This window comes from Notamacropus eugenii, chromosome 3, assembly GCF_028372415.1.
Source record: "Notamacropus eugenii isolate mMacEug1 chromosome 3, mMacEug1.pri_v2, whole genome shotgun sequence".
Taxonomy (NCBI): Eukaryota; Metazoa; Chordata; class Mammalia; order Diprotodontia; family Macropodidae; genus Notamacropus; species Notamacropus eugenii.
This window is the reverse complement of record NC_092874.1, coordinates 299,275,049-299,287,218: the sequence shown is the minus strand read 5'-3', so window position 1 is coordinate 299,287,218 and position 12,170 is coordinate 299,275,049. Positions and strand designations below refer to the sequence as shown.

The following is a 12,170-nucleotide window of genomic DNA, read 5'->3' as shown; positions in this document are numbered from 1 at the left end:
GCTGAGGCTGAGCCCCTGTGGCTGAGCCAAGGGACCCCCACCCACCTCCCTGGCGAGAGGAAGCAGGAAAGGCAGAGCAGGAAGGCAGTGGCCCATGTTGAAGGCCAGCCTTGTCCGCATTGGACCTGGCTGCAGGACCTCAGTCAGCGTGAATGGAGTTGTGGGTAAGCCTCAGCCATCTGGGATGGTGCCTTGGATGGCTGTGGATGGAGGTGATGGGCTCCTCTTCCATCCTGTGGAAAAGCCCTGCCTGCCCTATGGTCCTTCCATCTCTGGTTCCAGGTTCTGGTTACAACTGGCCAGCTGGGGGCCTTTAGAAATAAGGTACCAGAACTGAGACTGGCATGGGAGAGAGAATTCCTATTAAAAGATGGGTCTCTGGACTACATGATGAGATGCTCCTGCCCAGATTTATGGTCCGTCCAGCATGATAATAATGTCAGTCACGCTAATGAGGAGCCACATTGCTATGGCAAAGGAACGTGGCCCTCCTCGGCCCTCACTGCAGATGATTTTGAAATTGGAGGTAAAGCAGACTTAACAAGAAGGAGGGTTGGAGGAGCTGAGGATGTTTTTGATGTCAAGGACATCAAAAGGCCCTTGGTAGATTCTCTTTCAGTCTCCTCAGATCCTGGGGCCAGCTGGATGTATGAAGCCATGAAATCTCCCAGGGCTCAGTCTTCCCAACTGTAAAGTGAGGGGGGCTGGATTAGGTGGCCTCCAAGGTCCCATCTAGGATCCCCCATCCTGAAACTGAAACTCAGAGAGGATGGAGGTAGTTTGAAAGAACCATCTGATTCCATCCCTTCCTTTTACAGATGAGGAAACTGAGGTTTACCCAAGGGCATGAAGCAAGTTAGTGCCAGGTCCTGGATTCCAAGCCAGGGCTCCTGACTCTATACCAGTGGCTTTTCTGTTTTTACACATTGCTTCTCTGGACTACATGGGGGACCTCTTGGTGTGGCAGCTCCCTTCACAGAGACATATTGCAGTCTATCTATGACTTAGTTGTTGTTGTTCAGTCATTTCAGTCTTGTCCAACTCTCTGTGACCTCATTTGGGGTTTTCTTGGCAGAGATACTGGAGTTGCCCGCCATTTCCTTCTCCAGCTCATTTTATGGGTGAGGAAACTGAGGCAAACAGGGTGAAGTGACTTTCCCAGGGTCACATAGCTAGTGAGTGTCTGAGGTCACATTTGAACTCAGGTCTTTCTTGATTCTAGGCCAGGTGCTGTATCCACTGTGCCACCCAGCTGCTGATAGCTTAGTAGATAAATGCAAAGGAATGGGTTAGCATTAGAAATTAAAGTGATCTGCTCAGGGTCACTCAACTACCACATGTCAAAGGAAGGATTTGAACCCAAATCTCCTTGACTTCAAGCCTAACACCTTACGCCCATTGCCTCTAATATGCATTATGGCAAAATCAGAAGCAAAAACTGTGGCTCTCTGGGCAGTTTAGCTGTCACTGATTTGGCGTTTGTGACTTCTCTCATTGGACCTGGGCTGGAAGAAGCATCTGCTCAAAAATGATTTGGGATGTTGTCTCTCTTTGTAGAGAGTGAGCTAGCTGAGGTCAGGCACTGTTCTTTCTTTTCTCTTTTTTTTCTGCCTGATACACAGGAACATTTAATAAATGCACTGATCGATCACCAAGCTGGGACTAGTCTGCGCATCTCATATGACACATATGTGACAAACTGAGGCCCAGAGACTTGTCCAGGACCATACAGCAGTTTGTCGTTGTGATTAGCACTGGAGTCTTCTTTTACTTCCACTTAATTCAGTTCTGTTGTGCTTGATCAGTTTTTAGGAAAGCTCCTACTAGGCTACCGGAGCAAACTTCCACGGGGAATGTTTAACCTGCCAAAGGGCTGAGACTATATTCAAATGGGCTGGCCACCCCACAGTTGGATGGAAGTTGCTGTTATGCTCATTACAAATTATTTCTCTGTGGATGGAAATAGAAATGATTTGCAATCAACCTAACAATAATATTAAAACAGACCTCTGCAGGGCTCCTAATTTGTTAACCTAGACGGTGATTAGAGTACTTAAAAGTAATAAAACAGCAATTGTTTAAAAAATAGGGAAGAACTGGAAGGAGGGCCCCCCTTCACTGTCCCACTATGAGCCTCACTGGAGAGTCTGCCCTCCGTGCCCTTGAAGACAAAACTCATTTCCTGCTTGCATGCTTGGATATGGGCCCCAGGAGCAGCCACAACCTTCTGTCTCTGACTGATGACCCGAACGACCAGGGATGCGTCCCTTGGCCAATGCCTGTCTTTCTGTTCGGTTCTCCAGGTTTTGGCCCGCACCAGGGTCATGTTAGTGAGGCAGCTGGATATCTCATGGATAAAATGATGAAAAAGCATCAGGAAGACCTGGGTTCACATCCCACCTCAGACCCCGTGTAGGTCATGTAACAGCTCTCAGCCTCAGTTTCCTTATCTGGAAAATGGGAGTATTAATAGTACCCCCAGGTCTTTTGTGAGGATACAATGAGGTGGCGACAATGGTAATACCTAGCTTATTACCACACTGTTCTTCTGTTATTATCCCCATTTTACAGTGGAAGAAACGGAGGCAGGTAAAGGTTAAATACTTGCCCAGAGTCATACAGTTCGCTTGAGGCCAGATTTGAACTCAGGTCTTCCTGACTCTATCCTCCTCTTCACTTAGATGGATACGAAGTGTTTTTCACACCTTCAAGGGCTAAACAAAGCCAGCCTTTACTCTGGTCGATATTTTCATGTTTTCATCTTACATTCAGGGACTCATGAAATCACATATTTAGAACTGGGAGAGACCTCCTAGGACACCAGTCCACAACCATGAGAATGGCTAGAGTTTCTAAAGCACACTTCAGACATTATCTAGCTTGTTTAATCCAGTCCTGATGAGGAAACTGAGGGATGGATCCTTTAAGCTGACTTGCCCAAGGTCACTTAGCTCAATAGTTATAGGAACAAGTAGCTCTAGAGCTAGAGGAAACACCACACATCTGGTCTAATTCCTCATTTTACAGAGAAGGAAACAGGCTTACAGGGGGAAAACCACTTATCCAAGGTCATCCAGGTCGTAAGCAGCAGCGTAGGATTTGAACCTGGTCCTCTGCAGAGCCAATGGACATCCCCCCATACGTTACCTCCTCCTTTTATCAGCCTTTCAAGTATCCAAGGCAGCAGTGTTCTCTATCTGAGGCAGCAGCATCCTCCCGCCCCAGTGTGTTCCCCTCCTTTTAGAGAGAAGGAAGCTGCTGCCTAAAGGGAGAGAAGAGCTGGCTGAAGGTGACATGGACAGACACTTGAACTTGGAGTCCCAGGGACTGAGTTCAGATTCTGCTTCAGTCCCTCACTTCCTGTATAGCCCTAGGCGAGTCACTCACATCTGTTTCAGGGTCATTCTTTGGAGTGGTAGCCATCCAGGAGCAGTGGCTGCCCTCGCCTCCAGGCTGCAGTCAGTCCTTTATCTGGCCCCTTCAACTCTCTCCTCTCCGATGTCCCCAATGAGGATGGGGAAGCTAGCTCCCTCAGAATAATTGTCAGCACCTCATAAATGCTTGTTGATTGACTAAGTGATGGGCAGACTTGGTAGACATTCCCAGAAGATGCCATCCACCTGTGGTCAGGCTGTTGCTGTGTCTCCCCAAACGTTGAACGTTGCTGGGCCTTGGGATGCCAGACAGAGGCCAGGCCCACTCAAAGCAGGACTTCTGAGGAGGACTTTTGTGGAGTATCAGTGAGAGTACAGACAACTCAGAATTTACACTCTAAGTCTGGACTATGAGGGAGTCCTGGGCTCTCCCCTGCCTCCCTCGGCTCCTAGCCTCCCCTTCCCCGTGTTCTGATATCTGCTCACACATCTCATGACTTCCAAAGGCATGGTTCCTTGGGTCATCCCTCAGATCCCCCATGCCGGCAGGCAGCTACCTGGTAGCACCAGTCAGTACCTGACAGAAATGGAGAAATCCCCAGGTGAGCTCTGGCTGGCTCGGATGATGAAGAAACCGACATCCTTGCCCATGAGCAAATTCTCTGCTTCATGTCGGGAGATGTCCTCATGAAACCAGCTGTAAGTACGGGGACAGAGAAGGGAGACAATGATGAGGAAGAGGGTGAGCCAAGGGTACAGCAAGGGGAGGAGAACAGGGAAAATGGACCAGGGCAGGGGGTGGGGCCGAGATGGAAAAGGGACTGGAGGAAACGCCTTCCTCTAAAACAAAATTGATCCTCTAATTTTTTTTCAGGCAGTAAATCTCACCGAAGTGAGTAATTGTCCAACTGGGAAACCTTGAGTCATGGAAATATACTGGGTACAGAGTCAGGGACAATGTAGGAGTGAGTCATTGCTGGAAGGGGCATGAGGACCAGCTTCTGGGTGAGAAGGGCCGCTGGGAGGATGCTCCAGAGGGAGAATCCTCCATTCCTGTTTCTTGGGGCAAAGGACCAGAAAACTCCATGGGAACAGGGAGAGTGAAAAGAGAGTGGTGACCCATAGAACAACGGGGAGGCGGGGAGGCTCAGTAAATGTGCTGCTTAATAACAGTTCAGTGATTGATTGATCGATCAAGTGATAGGAGCCTGAATTTAGAGCCACAAGGGACCCGGGGGCCACCTAGCCCAGCCTGTCATTTTACAGAGGAGGAAACTGAGGCCTAGAGAGTTGAAGAGCCAGGCAGAATTCAAACTCAGATCTTCAGACCTCTTCCTACTGTACTTACATTCTTTCCACTGCACCTCCTGTAGGGACGAAGGAACCACTAAGGATTTCTGAGCAGGGGCCTGACAGCCCAGAGCAATACGTATTTATTAGGCTCTTACTATGTTCAGACCTCTGCACTGACTTGGCCCAATCTGCGTATAAAAGAGATTTTCCTGGGAGTGATATAAAAGATACATGGGAGGAGGGAAGAGAATGGAGCTTGGAGGGTCAAGGGAAGTATTTTCTTTTTAGGATCAGGAAGGAGTTTGTGACTTTGAGCTAACCACTTTCCCCTCTTTGGGCCTCAGTTTCCCATTCTGTAAAATTAGAGGGTTGGGCTAGATAAACTTTGAGGTCATTTCCTGAACCTCTAAGCCTGTATCCTATGAGACTGTTGACAGGCAGAGGGAGCAACAAACATCAGTGATGGTGACAGTAATAATTGATGGGGATTGCTGGTGTTTGTATAGCTCTGGGAGAGAACTGCTGGGGGTAGTGTACGGAGAAGGGGAGAGACAAGCAGAGACACGGAGTCAGAGAAAGAGAAAGACGGAGAGACATACAGAGAGAGAGAGAGAGAGAGAGACAGACAGACAGACAGACAGAGAGAGAGAGACAGACAGACAGACAGAGAGAGACAGAGAGACAGAGGAGAGAGAATGAGAGAGAGAGAGAAGCAGAAACAGAGATGGAGACACAAAGACAGAGATACAGAGAGAGAAAGCTTAAGAGACAGAGACAGACACAGAGAGACAGAAGGAAGATGTGACCCCTCCGGGCAGGGCCATGGGGATGTGGGCTCAGCTAGGCAGCCTGGTCTTAGTGAGGAGGAGAGGGGACTTCTTGGTCTGGAACCAGAGGATTTTGAGGGGCATCTCTAGGGCAAATATTCACAGACTTAAACAAGAGCTAATTAGAGGCCTCTTAAGACTAATTACTCACAGCTTCGCAAGGGGCAGGTGAATAACAAATAGTTATAGAAAAATGGGATGGCAGCATTGATTTCTATCCTGTTCTACAAGTCACAGAGTGTTTTTGTCCCAGCATCCTTTTGCACAGTTTACTGATGATAAAACTGAGCCTCAGAGAGAACAAATGATTAACCAACTGATAAGCCATGGAGGGCAGGATTTGAATCCAGGTCTGCTGCCTCCAGGGCCCAGACATACAATGGAACACATCATGTCTCAATCCACGATGCTCTGTAAAGAGAAGGGAACTGGGAATGGGGAGAGTTCAGTTTGATCCCGTGAGAACATGCCAAGACTTCTGACAAGCATTTAACTAACAGGCATCTATTAAGGGCCTACTGCGTGCCAGGCTCTGTGTCGTGATTCTCACAGCAACCCTGGGAGGCAGGTGCTGCTATTACCTTCATGTTACAGTTGAGGAAACTGAGGCAAGCAGAGGGGAAGTGACTTGACCAAGGTCACAGATCTGAACTCAGATCTTCCTGACTCCACACCTAGGGCTCTATCCACTGAACCATCTAGCTACTTGAGTTATAGCAACCGTATATATAGATCTGTTTCTCTATTGAATTGCTTCATTTTTCAGTTGTGTCCAACTCTTTATGACCCTCTTTGGGGTTTTCTTGGCAAAGATACTGAAGTAGTTTGCTATTTCCTTCTCCAGCTCATTTGGTAGATGAGAAAACTGAGACAAACAGGGCCAAGTGACTTGCCCAGGGTCAGCCAGCTAGGAATTTGTGTGAAGATGGATCTGTACTCAGGTCTTCCTGATTCCAGGACGAGTGCTTTACCCACTGTGAGATACACACACACACACACACACACACACACACATGCTATATATAACTCTCTTCTCTTCTCTCCTCTCTTCTCCCTTCTCCCTCCCTGTAAGCACACACACACACACACACACATGCACACACATGCACACACACACGTACACACTCACATGCATACACATGCACACATGCGCACCCACACATGCACACATATGCACACATGCATACACACACGCACACACACACTCACACACACACTATCTCCAACCCTACAGAAGGTTCCCTGGTACTCTGATGGTACTTACCTAGGGAAGCGAATGTCTATGAAATTCTTGGGGACGTAGCCCTCTTGACTCCTCAGCTCAGCTTTGAACCATTCATCTTGGCTGCTGAGAATCTGCATGGAAAAAAACCAGGAGTCCAGATGTTATCCTTGCCTGCTTGTACCGCATACCTGACATCCCATCTCCTTTCTTCAAACCTTTGCACAAGCTGTTCCCAATGCCAGGTGTGCATGTCTTCCTCGCCTCTAGCACACAGAGTCCTCTGACTTCCTTCAAAGTTCAGCTCCAAGCCCACCTTAGATGTCATCTAGTCCCTCATTTAACAGAGGAGGAAACTGTGGCTTGGTAGTAAAGTGATAGGACTAGTGCCTCTCCCTAGAAACTACTTTTGATCTTTCTATGTGTCTTGCATTTACTCAGTTGTCTACACATTACTACCAAATTAGAGGATATTTGTGAACATGGTAAACATAAGTAAATGCTTACTCCTCCTCCCCCCCGCCCCCTCACCAGAATGTAGGTTCCTTCAGGGCAGCTACTGTCTGATCTTTGTTTTTGTTGTCTCCAGCACTTTGCACAGGGCCAGGAGCTTAGCAGGTGCTTAATGAATACTGTGGAATGAATCAATGTGCTTCATAGGGAAGGAAGAAATGATTCCAAAGGGGAGAAAGAAAAGGGGAACCTCAAAGCACTTGTCTGTCCCCACCCAGTACCAGGGCCCTGGTGCTGTCCAAAGAGGGGCCACTCCCTGACTTGTCAAGGATTGCCCCCACCCTTTACAGCTGATGGTTCTCCATTCAAACATCTAGAACGCAGACGTTCTTGAGCTCAGAACCTCAGGGTCCAGCTCTCCCAAGAGTCTTCACAAATGACGGTCTGCTTTTCTGATCAAGGAAGCAGATACTAATGTGCCAATAGAAGGAAGCCAGAGGAGATCCTCAGACACCCTGCCCCAGCCTGTGGATAGTGGAAGCAGAGAGACGACCTGGCTTTCATTCCTAGCCCCGCCTGACCTTGGTCAAGGCATTTCTAGGACCCTAAATTTAGGGTTAGCAGGGGCCTCCACTGCCTCAGTGCATATTTATTAAATGCCTTTGGTGTGCCAGGCACTGGGCATGCTACCTGGATGGGGTCTCTGACTTGTTGTTGTTAATAATAATAATAGCTATGGTTTAAAGGTTATATGAGTTAATAATAATGCCTCAGGATACAAAAAAATGAGACTGCTGTTGACCTCAAGGAGATTACAGTCCACTGATTGTAACCAGATAAGTAAATAGAGGATAATTTGAGGAGAGGGAGAGTATTAACAAGGGGGGAGTGAATCTGGAAAGGCTCCAAGGGGAAGTGATCCATGAGCTGCGCCGAGGGAAGGGAAGAATTCCCAGAGGTGGTGAGGAAGGTCTGTCCCACTCCTGTGGTATAGCTTATGCAAATGTCCAGAGGTAGGAGATGATCCATCACTTTTTGAAGAATACCTAGAATTCTCATCTGAATTAATGACACATGATATATATAAGGCGCCAATTGGCTGCCTGCTCTTAGGAGCTCATGGGATGGGGATGCTTTGTTTGGGACTGCTTTCTTTTTACAGATGATGGGCTTGCCCATGAGTAATGTCAGTGAGAGGCCTGGGGGATGGGCCCAGTGATGTCTTATCCAGGATAAGGACCTCTCCTTAAGCACCATCTGGTGGGGATGACCTGGTTGTCTCTGACCCATTGGTGTTGGGCCTCAAAGAAAAAGGGAGGTTATCTTTGCAGACTTCACGCTTTTCCCTTTTGGGACAGACCTCTTCTACATGAAATGAGTCTAGAAGGACAAAGCTGGAGACAAATTATAAGGAGTCTTTGGTGCCAGGCTGGAGGATGTGGTATTTCCTAGAGGCAATAAAGAGCCACTGAAGATTTATGATCAGGAGAGTCACCCGGTCAGGGTATCTTAGGATAATTACTATTGAGATTTTCCTTTGGGAGTTTTAAGTAAATTGCGAGGATTATCAAGACAACTAGGTGGTGCACTGGGACAGAGCACTGAACTTGGAATCAGGGAGATTCATCTTCATGAGTTTAATGTGGCCTCAGACACTTCCTAGCTGTGTGACCCTGGGCAAGTCACTCCACCCTGTTTGCCTCAACTTCCTCATCTGTAAAACTGAGCTGCAGAAGAAATGACAAACCACTCCAGTCTCTCTGCCAAGAAAACCCCAAGACGAAGGTGATGAAGAGTTGGACATGACTGCGCAACAGCACACGGATTACCAGGGAACATGGTTCCTAGGTCTTTTTGTCCTCCTCTGGGTCTTGACCAAAGGTCAAAGTCAGAATCTCCTACACTAGTCCAAATGAAGAGCTCTTTAGAATATCTATAGATAATCCAGAGTAACCAGTCCCGTCTTTCAGCTCTTTGCCAAAGTCAGGCTCATGGTCTGGAGGTAGAGATTTGATAGGGAATGTTTGAATGGGAGGCACCAGGTGGGCTATAAAAAGGGGCCTAAAAATGTTCTGAGTGACAGGGGCAGCTAGCCTGCTTCTCCGGGGGCCTGCTGGGAAAGGGATATGACAACTCTGCAAAGTTTGTGAAAAAAATATTATTTAACTGAATAGTTATAATGGCCAAGCTTGGCCTCAGAGAAAAGGAGCTTTCCTTTCTTCTTTGCAGAGGTGGGGGACTACGGGTGTGGAGTAGTGTGTATACCATCAGAGTTGGTTGATTTGATAGTTGGCTTTGCTGAATTGCTTTTTTCTCATTTAAAAATAAGTGGCAGGGGAAGGACTCTATTTCAGCCATTCAGTCTGCATTTACTATGTGCCAGGCACTGTGCTAAGTGCTGGGGAGGCAAAAGACAGACCCTGCCCTCAAGGAGCTCACAATTGAATGAAGTCTTTATAATAACTAGTGTTTATAGAGCACTTTCAGGTTTGCCACTCTGTTCACATATTAACTCATTTCATCCTCACAACTCTTCACAATAGGGGCTGTTATTATACCCCATTTTACAGATGAGGAAACTAAGGCAAAGAAACATTGAAGTGACTTGCCCAGAGTCACCCAGTGTCTGAAGCAACTTTTGAACTCAGGGCTTCCTGGAGCCAGGCCCAGTTTTCTATTCACTGTGTCACCTAGTGTCCAGTAAATTAAGGTGATGTAAAAATCAAAGATTATAATAATAGAATTTTTTTTAAGGAGGAAAAATAAATTAATCCATAATTCTTTTTAACAATGACTTTATGGAGACAATGTCCTAAGCACTGCTGGGAGGGACCTGGATGGGGTGAGGATTGGTGCCATGAAAAGCTAATGGGGAGATTATGGGACAGTAGTCACAGCCTTGGTTGTCTGGTCAGCCCTAGCCCTTTGTGGAGAGGAGCTAGAATGTCAAAGCTGTGGTCACAGACTGACTGCCAGAGATGGGAGGGGCCTTAGAACAGGGGATGTCAGGGCTGGGAGGGGCCTTAGAACAGGGGATGTCAGGGCTGGGAGGAGCCTTAGATTAGGAAAGGTCAGAATTGGGAGGACGCTTAGAACCCAGAAAGTCAGAGATGGGAGGAACTTTAGAACTCAGAGCCTCAGAACTGAGAGAGGCCTTAGAATACCAAATGTCACAGCTGGAGCAGGTCTTAGAACATGGTATGTCAGAGCCAGGAGGGACCTCAAAACAGGGAATGCCAAAGCAGCAGATGTTCACGGCAGGTTCCTATCCCAAATTTGCCATTCCATAGGATTATGGAAATAGGCTCCTAGCTCTAGGGCTGTAAGGAACCTCAGCGACCATCTATTTCAACCCTCTAATTGGCCAGAAGAGGAGGGGAGGCCCAGAGATGTTAAGGGACCTACCCAAGGCTACACAGAAATTAAGTGGCAGATTTGGAATGTGAGTGCAGCTACTGTGATTCCAAGCCCATTGCTGTATCAGTGTGACCTTGGACAAGTCTTTTCAGTTGCAGGCTTCAGCTCTCTCATCGGTAGAATGATGGGGGCAGGTCAGTGGCTATCTGAAGTCCCTTCCAGCTCAGAATGGTATGAGCCTATGATAACTGAAGATGGGCAGTTTTGTACAAAGTAGGTTATTGAGATAGTGTGTTAGAGCACTGGATTTGGAGGCAGGAAGCTTATTTATTTACAAGTTAAGGAAAAAGAAGTTAAGAGATAGAATTTTAGAAAAGTTAGATATGGTAGACCTCTGGAGAAAACTGAATGGGAATAGAAGGGAGTATACCTTTTTCTCAGCTGTACATGGCACCTTCACAAAAACTGACCAGGTATTAGGGCATAAAAATCTCAAAATCAAATGCAGAAAAGCCGAAATATTAAGTGCATACTTTTCAGGCCATAATACAATAAAAATCATATTCAATAAATGTGGGAATAAAGACAACAAAATAAATACAATAAAATTATATTCAATAAATATGGGAAAACATATTAAAATTAATTAGAAATTAAATAATTTAATCCTAAAGAATGAGTAGATCAAAGAGCAAATCATAAAAACAATAATTTCATTAAAGAATGGAACAACAATGAGACAGCATATCAAAAATGGGACACAGACAAGGCATTACTTAAGGCAAAATTTATATCTCTAAATGCTTACATCAATAAATTAGAGAAAGAACAGATCAATGAATCAGGCATAAGACTAAAAAACTTAAAATAGAACAAATAAAAAATCTCAGTTGAACACCAAATTGGAAATCCTGAAAATCAAAGAGAGATTAATAAAATTAAAAGTAAGAAAATCATTGAATTAATAAAACTAAGAACTGGTTTTATGAAAAAAATAGTAAAAGAGATAAACCATTACTAAATTTGATTTAAAAAAGAAGAAAGCCAAATTACCAAGCATCAAAAATGAAAAGAGTGAATTCACCACTAATGAAGATGAAATTAAAGCAATTATGACAAGTTATTTTGCTCAATTACATATACCAATAAATCTGACAATCTAGGTGAAATGGATGAATATCTACAAAACCATAAAATGCCCAGATTAGCAGAAGAGGAAATAGAATACTTATATAACTCAGTCTTAGAAAAAAAATGAACAAGCCAAAAATGAGCTCCCTAAGAAAAAATCCCCAGGACCATATGGATTCAGAAGTGAATTCTGCCAAACATTTAAAGAACAATTAGTTCCAATACTGCATAAACTATTTGGGGAAATAGGCAAACAGGGAGTACTACCAAATTCCTTTTTTTGACACAAATATAGTGCTGATACCTAAATCAGGAAGAGCAAAAATAGAGAAAAGAAACATAGTACAAACCAATTTCCCTAATGGATATTGTTGCAAAAATTTTAAATAAAATTAAAAAAAAATACTAGCAAGGAGATTAAAACAATGCAAAGATCATACATTATGATAAAGTGAGATTTGTACCAGGCATGCAGGGCTAGTTCAATATTAGGAAAACTATTAGCATAATTGA

General features: G+C 45.4%; 1 protein-coding gene across 5 annotated transcripts in view; it reads right to left on the bottom strand.

Moving 5' to 3' along the window:
• GRAP2 (GRB2 related adaptor protein 2) overlaps nt 1–12,170 on the bottom strand; it is a 94,185-nt gene that overhangs the window by 12,070 nt on the left and 69,945 nt on the right. For all 5 annotated transcript variants that reach the window (XM_072656206.1, XM_072656205.1, XM_072656207.1 and 2 more), the window contains 2 exons: nt 6,759–6,850; nt 3,952–4,071 (listed from right to left, as the gene is read on the bottom strand). In XM_072656206.1, coding sequence (XP_072512307.1) covers nt 3,952–4,071; nt 6,759–6,850 — 212 coding nt within the window. The remainder of the gene's footprint in view (nt 1–3,951; nt 4,072–6,758; nt 6,851–12,170) is intronic.